The sequence below is a fragment of the Rhinopithecus bieti genome, unplaced genomic scaffold (genome assembly GCF_001698545.2).
Source record: "Rhinopithecus bieti isolate Rb0 unplaced genomic scaffold, ASM169854v2 scaffold_4655, whole genome shotgun sequence".
Lineage (NCBI taxonomy): Eukaryota > Metazoa > Chordata > Mammalia > Primates > Cercopithecidae > Rhinopithecus > Rhinopithecus bieti.
Window position 1 is genome coordinate 500754 of NW_016804517.1, and position 13512 is coordinate 514265.

General features: G+C 35.7%; 1 protein-coding gene across 2 annotated transcripts in view; it reads right to left on the bottom strand.

Moving 5' to 3' along the window:
- Positions 1–4265: 4265 nt before the first annotated feature.
- Positions 4266–13512, bottom strand: part of MINPP1 (multiple inositol-polyphosphate phosphatase 1) — a 53177-nt gene continuing 43930 nt past the window's right edge. For both annotated transcript variants that reach the window (XM_017868865.1, XM_017868866.1), the window contains exon 5: positions 4266–5559. In XM_017868865.1, the coding sequence (XP_017724354.1) occupies positions 5163–5559 (397 nt within the window). In that variant the 3' untranslated portion in view covers positions 4266–5162. The remainder of the gene's footprint in view (positions 5560–13512) is intronic.

Genomic DNA, 13512 nt, shown 5'->3' on the forward strand with positions numbered 1-13512 from the left:
ACTGCACTCCAGCCTGGGCGACAGCGAGATTCTGTCTAACAAAAAAAAAAAAATAGGAGAAAGAAAAAGAAACTAATGGTCTCTCGAAGAGCAACTATGGCTGGAGCAAAATTAGCGTTTCCAATTAAGAACCTTTTTTTATCAATTAAATAGATTTTCTTATCTGTATGTATCCAAGGATATATATTTCACCAGTATATACTTATGTAATTTATATCAAAACTGTATTTTTTCATAATACTTGTTGAAAAAGTTTCCCAAAGCACCCAAATTGTTAATGCAGAGAAAAATCTATAGACTTTCATTCCAACTTAATTTTCCACATTAGCCATCTTAGAAATAATGTAAAATAAATATCCGAATTCAACTTTATTTTACCAGTAGTATTACCCAATTTAGAAGGCTGTCATTTTAATGAACAAATATTTATTCTCCCAGTACAACAAACAAAAGTGTGAACATGGATTGCTTGGGTCTAAATGGTTTAAAATCTGGGAATGGGCCGGTGCAGTGGCTCATGCTTGTAATCCCAGCACTTTGGGAGACCGATGGGGGAGGACTACCTGAGCCCAGGAGTTCAAAATCAGCCTGGGTAGCACAGTGAGACCCCATCTCTACAATAAACTTAAAAATCAGCCGGGCATGGTAGAGTGTGCCTGTAGTCCCAGACACTTGGGAGGTTGAGGTGGGAGGAACACTTGAGCTGAGTTTGAGGCTGCAGTGAGCTATGATGGCACTACTGCACTCCAGGCTAGGCCACAGAGTGAGAATCTGTCTCTAAAAATAAGAATAAAATAAAATCTGAGAATGTAGCACATGGAAGATGTTGAATTGAGGCTAGTTTAAAGAATAATAAAATTAAGAATCCTTCTATCTTAAAATAATTTCAGTAATGACAAAATACAGTTTTTAAAATTAACCGCTTCCCAAGGTGTCCAGTATGGGACTCAAACTATAAATCTTTAACTGGAAGAATATGACATCTCTTTTCCTGATGTGGAGTTCTGTCAAAAATACTACTATTCTCACACATACACAGAACAAAGCATAGCTAAATAGACTGAAAAGAGGCTGCCATGTGAATGGAAAGAAACAAATGAATATGAGAAAAAGAACAGTTAACAGAGTTGGGTGATCTTTGATCTAAGTTCAGGGTAATAGTTAGATATAAGCAAACTGTATATGCAAGTAATGCAGATATTTTCAGCTTACATTTGGCAAAAGACAGTCCAAATTCCCACTATCATCAATGAACCACATGAAATACCATCTCAGAAAAATGTGTTCCAAAACTGTGCAGTTTATATTCTGGTCAGGCTGTATGTAACTCTCACATCTCTAAGGGCATGCATTAGCAGTTCTGCAGTTTACAAAAGGAAGGCATTCAAATAAAGATATCATAACAGTGGAATATGCCTGGAAAAAATGAACTACTTTTTCCCTTACACATTGAGTTTTGATTTCAGTGTTAAAATTAAGATCAAGATCATCCACAAAAGCAGTATCCAGTAAGTGTGTGTTGGACAGCAGGAACTTCAAAATGACATGACCACAGAAAACAGTAAGTACAGTACAATGCACATGTAGCTGTAGATGACACAGAAAAAATAGCTAATGTCCATAGAAATTAATCAACCAAAATGTCAAACCAATAAAGATTAAATTTTGGCATAACTGAGTAATTTGGTCACCTATTACGAATGAACTCTTGTTAGCCAAAGATTATTTTTTTCAATGTTCAACTCTTCACATATCCTATCCTAGATAATACCTTTAGTTTTTATCTAGAGATTCTCATTTTAGACATTTCTTAAATGAGAATAACACCAGAATAGTATCACAACTTCTGTAACACTAGCAAAAATGGACTACGCTTAACCTCCATCCAGTATTTTCATATGAAATATTTAAAATACATCTTTATAGATTCAAAGATGACTATATAGTCATGTCCTATTGAACAATGAAATTTAATTCCTATGAAACTTTCATAGTCTTTGATACTTCGAAAAGTATTCAAAGGATACAAAATATTAAGTTAATGTGTCAGACAATAAATGCTTTCAGATCTTTTAAGATAAACTTCTTGAATAATAAAAAAAAAAACCCTAAGTTCATTCATCTTTATATGCCCAGACTAAAAGTATAGTGTTTGTATATAAAAGTACTCAACCAGCACTGATAAATTGAAGGTATTAATTTGCAACAAATTATCAGGATTTTAAAAGTCTTGAAAACAAATAGAGCAGTTAAAACAAATTACTAATTCAAGAATGATACAGAGAATGTAAGTCTTTTATAGAAAATGTAAAACTCCCACAATCCTGCAAGCTTCCAGAATCAAGCATGCAGTGCAATGATAAATACTGAATTTTATGTTGATGATTACCTCCAGACAGGGCATAGGGCTAATAGAATCATGGAGGTATACAAAAGTCCTCAAAACAGCACTTATTTAAATCTAAAACAAATGTTATAATGTTAATTTTGATAAAACAGGATGGATATGGTGCTCATCATTTTGTTTTCTTGTTTGCATATTTACATTTTTTTTAAAGAAATGAGAACACCAGAATTTTGCAGAATCAGCAGTGCGTATTAATGCACCAGCAGCATTTACCAGCTAATCATCTATTTTATAAAACATCATTCATTTGAAGATCTCTAATCAAAAAATCAGGGATGTCTGCATGTCATAATTTCAATATACAGTTGTGACACTTAGATTTACAATTGAGTACAATTTTTCCTCCACTTGTATTTAATTCCATGACTCACCACCCTATAGCCTGAAAGGAACCCAAATGGCATGTGTTAGTTTAATCCAAAAATTTTCAAAGTACATTCTCATTTACAATTGTCATAGATTGTAAATTGTCATAGATTATAAATCAGAAACTTTGAAAAATTTTGGATTAAACACATGCCATTGGGTTCCTTTAGGCTATAGGGTGGTGAGTCACAGAATATTGTACATAGTACAATACAAGGTGTTGAATTGAGGCTAGTTTAAAGAATACAATTAAGAATCCTTTCATCTTAAAATACATTATTTCAGTAATGACAAAATAGTTAAACACAGTTTTTAAAGTTAACCTCCTCCCAAGTTTTCCAGTATGGAACTCAAACTATAAATCTTTAATTGGAAGAACATGACATCTCTTTTCCTGATGTGGAGTTACAATTTATGATGACTGTAAATGAGAATGTACTCAGGTCAAGCAAGATAGAAAAAAATGTAATCTACTATAATGCCTCCTTTATTCATAATAAACAATAGAACATTAAAAGCCAGAGACATTCCATAGGATAACCCCATGTTTCCCAAGATCACTTCAACCCAGGATCCTTTCTTTCTAACCTTTATATCTTCTTTCTAGAATTTGTTCTGAGAATATTTTATATGTCGTGTCCCTTTGGGAATAATTCAGTTTCTGAAAATCCCATGTTGAAATGGTCCTTCTTCATCTTTTCATAGCACACATACTATATTTACAGCTCCCAGTGTTTGTCAGCTTGTTTCTTTTACTTACTCATTAGTGCTATTTTTTTTTAACCTTAGAAGATCTATTCAAAAAAGTATTGTCAAGGTCACATAACCCAACAGTTAATATGACATCATTTTAAAGGTGTCCCTGGGTCATATTTTGTAAACCAAAAGCAACACAAGGTTTTCTTACTAATAGGGAAAGCATTAAAATCTTTTATCTTTTCTCTAAATTAGCATATGATAACTTCATTGGCTAAAAAACTCAAATGACTAAGCATTAACTAGAAAATATTTCAACTATGGGTGATAAAAAAGATCTTATTGCCATTTTTTTTAAGCCTCAAACTGATATTTCCAATTTTATCAACTGAAGTTTGGCTTGAAAATGTCCTAATCCAAGTCACATATGACAATCTGTATGCAGACACATGGATATCCTAAACATGTGTTGGTTTTCCTATGGTCTGTCTCCTTGAAAGCAAAGTACCATAAAACTAGTAAGAGGAGACTCTGGTAGGGGATTTTGCTGCATGTTGTTTAATAAGAATAAACACATATTTTAAAGAAAAATATCAGATTTTCCTTTGAAATATCTTACCTTTAAGGTGTATATGAATTAAAATAAAATGCATTAACAAATCCATTATTTGAGGAAATTTCTATTCAAAGAAAATTGCTTTAAATTGCCAGGTGAGTCAAAGCTGCTTGGATTTCCAAACTTTTACCATCAATTATTGATTGTATTTTGACACGGAAAGGAGAAAAGACCTGGTAGTAAAGTCACAAGAATTTTATTATAGCAAATACTTTCATGGCATTTGACAGAACTCAGAACTATTTATAAAGAAAGAAAGAAAATCAAACAACTAAAAGATACATTTCTATAATAGGAAAATACAAAATAGAAGCCAAGTGACAGAATGAAAAGTTAGCTAAGCAATGGATTTGAAAACTTTGATTCTAACTATCTGACTTGTTGCTAATTGTCCAAACAGATAATAATTTAAGATGATCTTGTGAGACTTCCTAGAAGTAAAAAGGAATTATTGAAAAAATGTTCAAATATTTTATAAATACCAAATACCAAAAATATTTTCATTGTACTTTCTGACTTGCTTCAGTGAAGGTGTCCTTTTACAGCACTCTGTTTCTTGTTTCAAATTCTCATCTAGAGATGTTACTTTCTTCCAAAGTGATACTCCCAACTTACCACAATATTCCTGATTAAGAAAACACTAGAGCTGTCCCACCTGAGGAAAAGAGAGAACTGCAGAACAATCTGTAAAGTTCCTAGACAGTTCACTCAAGTTAAGAATGGTCCAGCTGAGATATTTTGTTACTCCAGCACTTTTCAAGTATCATTATGAAATCATAATTCTATCTCAGTGTGAGATTTCTTATATAAATAGGAAGAATTTCATTTCTGTAAACATTTGCAGGGCCAGCTCTTTCTCTGAATAGATTTGTTTCCCTTTAAGACAGCCGCTCAAGGGAAAAATCTTTTCTTACATCTCATGTCCAGACCCAAAGAGAAACCCAATGTTTTTCTGTGAAATGACAGAAATACTCAAGTAATATAAAAGCTTCCTGTAATCAAGGAATTGTCTAACTATTACAAGCATGTAATCACTCCTTACAGATTCCTAAAGAATTAAAAATGTTCTTCAGTTACTCATAGTTCATCAGATGTACTGTTGGCCTTTGCTAATTCACATTCTTCACTGGTTTGACAACTCTGAAGGATGTCCTTGTAGTGGTTCTTCAGATCTTCATAAAATGAAACAGTTTCTTGTGAGTAAGCCAAGGGTAACACCTTTTCATTTAATAACATCTGCACTCGGAATTGTTCTTTAGGAGTCTTAGCATTTTCACAGTGGTAAAGCACAAATATCAGGTTCGAGGCATAAGGTACAATGTGACCACTTCGGAACTTCCGATGCATTTGTTCCTTGTAATTGTAAGCTGTAAGGGGTTCCTTGTCTTTGAAGTAGCCCATGAGAGAAAGCAGTGGAAGAAGGGTCTCGGCATGACCAAACTGGAGGATGACTGGAGAAGAAATTGGCTGAGACCTTCAAACAGAAATAAAGGGAAAATAAGGTATATATATTCTTGCCATAGAACACAGTATTTATACTTAGGAGTAACTTTCCCATCTTTTTTTAGTTTAAATAATCCCATCTATTTTTTAAATCTTTATATACATTACTCAAGCATACGGCTGAAATTCCGTGTGGCAGGGAACTAAACTTTTTATACTGAAAGTGAAGTTCCGAAATTCAGGATCACTGTACTGTTGTAAATCCATATAAAACAGTGTGCATACATATTTTCCTTTGTTTAAAGAGAGACAAGTGTCTTATAGATACAGGAACTTGAAACAGATGTGTATTTCAACACTGTATTACCTTTCTGTGCATAAAACTGAGCAAACTGGCCCTTAGTAAATATTAGTCCATGGAGCTTAATCCTTCGACGGTTTACAAAACCCACAAAAGGTTAGTGATGTAACCTATTGTGGCTGAAACAACGTGTCTCTGGTTGGGAGTGGGAGTATAAAGTTCCAGGAATACAAACCACTTTAAACACTGACCTAAATCAATTCTTTTCTTGAAGTTTTCTATGATTTTTTTTTTTCTGGTAAAGAATTTTATAAGAAGCAGTGAATGGCTGCTTAGCCTTTTCCCTACTTTTATAGAAAAAATACTATTTTTCTTAAATATAATTTGTAAACCTATTCAAACATGACTGTCTGACTTTTTGCTACCACTCATCAGGTTATCAATTTAGTGCATCTGGATTTTCTGGGAGGACAGAAGCAGCAGTTCTAGACCTTCCTGATTCCCTCTGCCCTCAATACACATAAACAGAGCAAGTAGATAGCAAATCCAAAAACCCATGGAAAACATTTACAACATAACTAGGTGGGGTGGAAAAGTATTCTCTATGAACCACTCCAAGTAGCATCCAGTCTCAAGCACTAGATATTATCAGTATCTGTTGAAGAAAGCAGAGAGAAGTCACAGAGCATCTGAGCAATCTGAGAACAGGAGAATCCCAAACAGCCAATAGGTATTCACTGGAAGCGCTGTGGGTGAATTGGAGATAGTAGCTCAAATTGGGAAGTATTTAGTCCTCTCCAGACTTGGTGAATGCAAGGCAGGCCTGCAGTGACGCCTGGGGCTGGAGAAACCTGGAGCTCCTGCGAACTCTCCAAACACAGGGCTCACACTAGAGAAACTGCTGGGAATGAAATTTCAGCCAAGCAGGAGAGGGACAGAAGAGATAAAGGAAAAAGTAAGTCCACATGAAAGTAGGGGGAGAGGAACAGAGCCAGGAAATCTCAGAAAACAACACATCATACTTCTGAACAGTACACACACCAGAACGGGGTGGGCGGTGGGGGGTGGGGGAGGCTCTGTGAGATTAGACAAGCAATCTGACACAAACCTTTTTCTAAATGTTCAGGAAAACAATTCATATTAAAATAACTACAGAAAAGCATGTAAGAAAAAATGAGCAGAATAACTTCCATATATAAGAGTATGCTAGAAATATATACTCAAAAAGTACACTGAAACTGTTAACAGTATTTCAAAATAAGCTAAAAGACAATTATTCACTACTTTGAGATTAATATTCTCTAAAAGGTGTAAGACTTAAAAGCCATTCATCAACAGGAGCTTACCAAGCCTCTCTTCATAACTGGTATACTTTAATTAGGTCATTTAAAATACCTAAAACCTATATTTATTTCCAAGAAGCAGCCTCTTAGGTCTGAAGTTACCAAGCAGTAGCATTCAGAACACAGCTATATTTAGTTTGGCCAGCACAAGTATTTTTAATTTTGCATTACATATCAGTATTTAAAAATTGAGAGGTTTAAGATTCTTAAAATCCAGATTTTTGGCTCTTCTTAGAAATCTGAAAGATCTGGCAACACAAGTCCATATATACCCATAAGACCATAATCAGCTAAACAGGAATAAGGTTACCCAACCTCTAGACAGGGCACATACTTGTTGCACAGCACATGTATCATTCCACATTGTCTAACGTAGGATGAATTCATTCCTTTGTTACTTGCCTGGCCCCTTTATACATCTCAGTATATTCAAGTCTAAGCTAATACCACTGTCATCATCTAAATAATGAAATTTAATAAGGATACAAGTTAAAAGAAAAACAAGTAATATAAATATACTGGTTTACATTTTAAATCCTTTAGCCATTAGGTAGAAACCTAAAAACCTCAAAGCCAGAAGCAATCCTAAATTCAACGTTCAGTTATTGCTCACCACGGAATCTATTAGGACACAAAACAGGTCAGGGAGGATAGCAGCAACAGCAGCAACACCTCCACTATCTAACCAGAAGAATTTATTGTCAGTAACTCTCTCCGCTTTCCCCCACGCAAGAACTCTAATAAACTGGGGACAACATATGACAATATATCCAAACTACTGTCATTTCAGCAAGTAATTTATACGCCATTTGTAAACTTTACATTCTTTTTTCTACCAAGTGTGTGAGATCCAGTGCATAATTTACACTATGTACAGCTTCACTCAGACCAGCCCCTTTTAGGCACCCAATAACCACATGTTGCTGGTGGCTACTACGCTGGAGAGCACAGGACAGACAGTGGTATGGACAGTCTTACATACTTAGATTCAAAAGTTAATCAAATAAATAGCAAAAAGGAGAAAAGATACAAGAAAAACAAAAACACACACATGAAAACTATAAATTGGGGGAAGGAAAGAGACCAAAAGGGCTAGCACAAATTATGAGTTCAAACTTCATTAATTGCATCCAAGCTATAGAAGAAATGAAATCTAGACTGTGACTCAGATTTAAGTTGTAAATTTCAAGGTTCCTTGGGTTTATACAAAAGGCAGGAAACACTTTCCCCTCCCCCCCCTTTTTTTACTGCCTTACTGTCAGTGATATGTTAAAATCAGTGAATTCTTCAGAAGAAATTTGAGGAAAATTATACTTAAAAATGCTTATCGGAAGTTTTATGGGAAATCAAGGAAGTTTATATATTAGATTCTCACAGTAAACCATCCCATCAAAAACAAATTACTGTCTTCTACCATTTGATGAATCCAATTTGTTTTAAAATTGTATTTTAGAATTCCAAACAATTTTCAATAGGAAGCAAAAGTGCTAACTTTTTATAAAGTCCATAAGTATTGATTATCTTCTTACATAGAGCAATGTCTATTATACAAAGTTGAAACACACCAAAAAAACCCCAATATCTTAAAGGTCTAGTTAAATGCACTAGGAAAACAATAATAAAACAAGGATAATAGTTTACAAAAACTAGAGCCATTAAAAGCAAGAACAAGATTTTGCTTAGAAATTGAAATGTGCCTGTAGGGAATAATAAACTTATAATTTTATTTTTATAATTTATATATTTTTACAATAACCAACTATAAATATTTTAAGTTTGTTGATAATGAAAAGTATTTAAAAAGGGCACAATTTCATTCATAATCATTATTTTTCTTTTATCCTTTGTGACTTAACGTAGCTTGCTACTCAAGAAAAAGCCACTAGCTGATGATGCTCGTATTCATACAAAAGGCCCTGGGCAAATTAAATTAGCTGCACTCAATTTTCCAAAACGTAATAAAGAAGAGACTTTTCAAAAGATCCATTTGGTTAATTTGTTAGATGTGACATGCCCTGTCATTTCATGCCAAGTGCCAGGCACCATGCTAGTTTCTTCTTGGAAGAGGAGGGGAGGGGAGAAGAATAGTGGCACAAAAGAACAAAAACACAAATGAAACATTTCTGGCTCTTGCAGATTTGCATGTGTCTGTTAGAGAAACCTAGAGAAGAACAAATCCGTCTGTCTAAGGAAGAATTGAATGCATTTTGCTAGGGAGGTGGTGTTTGAGCTGGGTCATGAATACATTCCTACTAAGTCTTAAAACAGAAATGCTGCTCATTGTAGCCTTAGCAAAGTAATTGCTTATCGTATGATACAGCTACTATCATATCCTTTTAGAGAGGGTAAAACTAAGCAGCTTGAAAACTAGAGGGCATAACCTAGTTAAGAGCAAATTTTAGGGCAGATTACTCAATCTCCCTCAGGCTTCATTCCTGCCAAATGAAGATAAGCTACTTCCCTTGCAAAGCTGTTGGATTTGAGCTACAGAAAAATACTCGCATATTTGCTATCAGATTGATCGATGGCTCTATGGCAAACACTACCACAGTGATAGCAAACAGCCACAGTGGCAGCAAGAGCCACAGCAGTTCTAGCAGTGAAGTGACCCAGCACACAAATCAGTGGTGTGCTGAGTTTAGAATCCAGGAGATGAGTTCAAGTCAGTTCTCCTAAAATATCATCAGTACCTAACACTTTATTCTAAAGGTAAACACAGTATCAAGTAACAAACTCATTTCATTGAATAGCATATTTTAAAATTCATCAGACATCCAAAAGTGCTAAAGATCCAAATGCAAAAGCAAAACCACAGGTATACCATAAATTAAATCATATGGAAACAGTTTATACCAAAAAATTTTACTTGGAAAAACCTTAACGGCTTTGATAAGAAAATACTTGTTTATGAGGAGTAAAATAATTGAGGAACTTAGTAACTTCTTAGTCACTTAAATTTACTTTCAAATCATTGTTGATTAAAATCATTTAAAATCAAGTAATCCCAGCACCTAGGGAGGCCATGGGCAGATCATTTGAAGTCAAAAGTTTGAGAACAGGTGGGCCAACCTAGTAAAACCCCATCTCTATCAAATACACAAAAAAATTAGCTGGGTGTGGTGACACACGACTGTAGTCCAAGCTACTCAGGAGGCTAAGGTACAAGAATCACTTGAACCAGGGAGGCGGTGGTCGCAGTGAGCGAAGATCACGTCACTGCACTCTAGCCCAGGTGACAGAGTGAGAATCTGTCTCGGAAAAAAGAAAAAAGAAAAACAAATCATTTAAAATCAAATCAGTTCTTATTTGTGGGAAGAAACGTAGTATTTCAACATACTGACTGAGGAAGACTCCGTTGTCAGTGCTTAGTAACACTCTTCAGCAACATGCAATTTGGCAAAAGCACATGTAAAAAAAAATCCCGTAAAAATTTTTTTTAAATGATACTATTTTCCTTGTTTTTGTTTAAAGATACAGGAGCTCACTCTGTCACCCGGGCTGGAATATAGTGGCGTGACCATGACTCACTGCAGCCTCAAACTCCTGGGATCAAGTGCTCTTCCCACATAGGAATCCCATGTAACTAGGACCACAGGAGCGCACTACCACGCCCCACTCATTTATTTATTTATTTTTGTAGAAATGGGGTCTTACGTTGTTGCCCAAGCTGGTCTTGAACTCCTGGCCCCAAGTGATGCTCTCACTTCGGCCTCCCAAAGTGCTGGGATCATAGGTATAAGCCACCACGCCTAGCTGATTGTTTCTTAAATAAGGCATCTATTCTTTTCCAAGAATGTAAAGGCANATAATTTATATATTTTACAATAACCAACTATAAATATTTTAAGTTTGTTGATAATGAAAAGTATTTAAAAGGGCACAATTTCATTCATAATCATTATTTTCTTTTATCCTTTGTGACTTAACGTAGCTTGCTACTCAAGAAAAGCCACTAGCTGATGATGCTCGTATTCATACAAAAGGCCCTGGGCAAATTAAATTAGCTGCACTCAATTTTCCAAAACGTAATAAAGAAGAGACTTTTCAAAAGATCCATTTGGTTAATTTGTTAGATGTGACATGCCCTGTCATTTCATGCCAAGTGCCAGGCACCATGCTAGTTTCTTCTTGGAAGAGGAGGGGAGGGGAGAAGAATAGTGGCACAAAAGAACAAAACACAAATGAAACATTTCTGGCTCTTGCAGATTTGCATGTGTCTGTTAGAGAAACCTAGAGAAGAACAAATCCGTCTGTCTAAGGAAGAATTGAATGCATTTTGCTAGGGAGGTGGTGTTTGAGCTGGGTCATGAATACATTCCTACTAAGTCTTAAAACAGAAATGCTGCTCATTGTAGCCTTAGCAAAGTAATTGCTTATCGTATGATACAGCTACTATCATATCCTTTTAGAGAGGGTAAAACTAAGCAGCTTGAAAACTAGAGGGCATAACCTAGTTAAGAGCAAATTTTAGGGCAGATTACTCAATCTCCCTCAGGCTTCATTCCTGCCAAATGAAGATAAGCTACTTCCCTTGCAAAGCTGTTGGATTTGAGCTACAGAAAATACTCGCATATTTGCTATCAGATTGATCGATGGCTCTATGGCAAACACTACCACAGTGATAGCAAACAGCCACAGTGGCAGCAAGAGCCACAGCAGTTCTAGCAGTGAAGTGACCCAGCACACAAATCAGTGGTGTGCTGAGTTTAGAATCCAGGAGATGAGTTCAAGTCAGTTCTCCTAAAATATCATCAGTACCTAACACTTTATTCTAAAGGTAAACACAGTATCAAGTAACAAACTCATTTCATTGAATAGCATATTTTAAAATTCATCAGACATCCAAAAGTGCTAAAGATCCAAATGCAAAAGCAAAACCACAGGTATACCATAAATTAAATCATATGGAAACAGTTTATACCAAAAAATTTTACTTGGAAAACCTTAACGGCTTTGATAAGAAAATACTTGTTTATGAGGAGTAAAATAATTGAGGAACTTAGTAACTTCTTAGTCACTTAAATTTACTTTCAAATCATTGTTGATTAAAATCATTTAAAATCAAGTAATCCCAGCACCTAGGGAGGCCATGGGCAGATCATTTGAAGTCAAAAGTTTGAGAACAGGTGGGCCAACCTAGTAAAACCCCATCTCTATCAAATACACAAAAAAATTAGCTGGGTGTGGTGACACACGACTGTAGTCCAAGCTACTCAGGAGGCTAAGGTACAAGAATCACTTGAACCAGGGAGGCGGTGGTCGCAGTGAGCGAAGATCACGTCACTGCACTCTAGCCCAGGTGACAGAGTGAGAATCTGTCTCGGAAAAAAGAAAAAAGAAAACAAATCATTTAAAATCAAATCAGTTCTTATTTGTGGGAAGAAACGTAGTATTTCAACATACTGACTGAGGAAGACTCCGTTGTCAGTGCTTAGTAACACTCTTCAGCAACATGCAATTTGGCAAAAGCACATGTAAAAAAAAATCCCGTAAAATTTTTTTTAAATGATACTATTTTCCTTGTTTTGTTTAAAGATACAGGAGCTCACTCTGTCACCCGGGCTGGAATATAGTGGCGTGACCATGACTCACTGCAGCCTCAAACTCCTGGGATCAAGTGCTCTTCCCACATAGGAATCCCATGTAACTAGGACCACAGGAGCGCACTACCACGCCCCACTCATTTATTTATTTATTTTGTAGAAATGGGGTCTTACGTTGTTGCCCAAGCTGGTCTTGAACTCCTGGCCCCAAGTGATGCTCTCACTTCGGCCTCCCAAAGTGCTGGGATCATAGGTATAAGCCACCACGCCTAGCTGATTGTTTCTTAAATAAGGCATCTATTCTTTTCCAAGAATGTAAAGGCAAAGACCACATTTCTCAGGCTTTTCATCTGAAATGCACATGAAATAAGAAAAAAAAATTCAATGAAAAGCACAGTTCTAAAAAAGCTGATTAAGATAGTTTGGCAGAACGTGTTTCTCACGACACAGGTCACAAGGACCCTGCTGATAAAACCAGTTGTGGTAAAGAAGCCAGCCACAATAAACATACGTGTGCATGTGTTTTTATAGCAGCATGATTTATAATCCTTTGGGTATATACCCAGTAATGGGATGGCTGGGTCATATGGTACATCTAGTTCTAGATCCTTGAGGAATCGCCATACTGTTTTCCATAATGGTTGAACTAGTTTACAATCCCACCAACAGTGTAAAAGTGTTCCTATTTCTCCACATCCTCTCCAGCACCTGTTGTTTCCTGACTTTTGAATGATTGCCATTCTAACTGGTGTGAGATGGTATCTCATTGTGGTTTTGATTTGCATTTCTCTGATGGC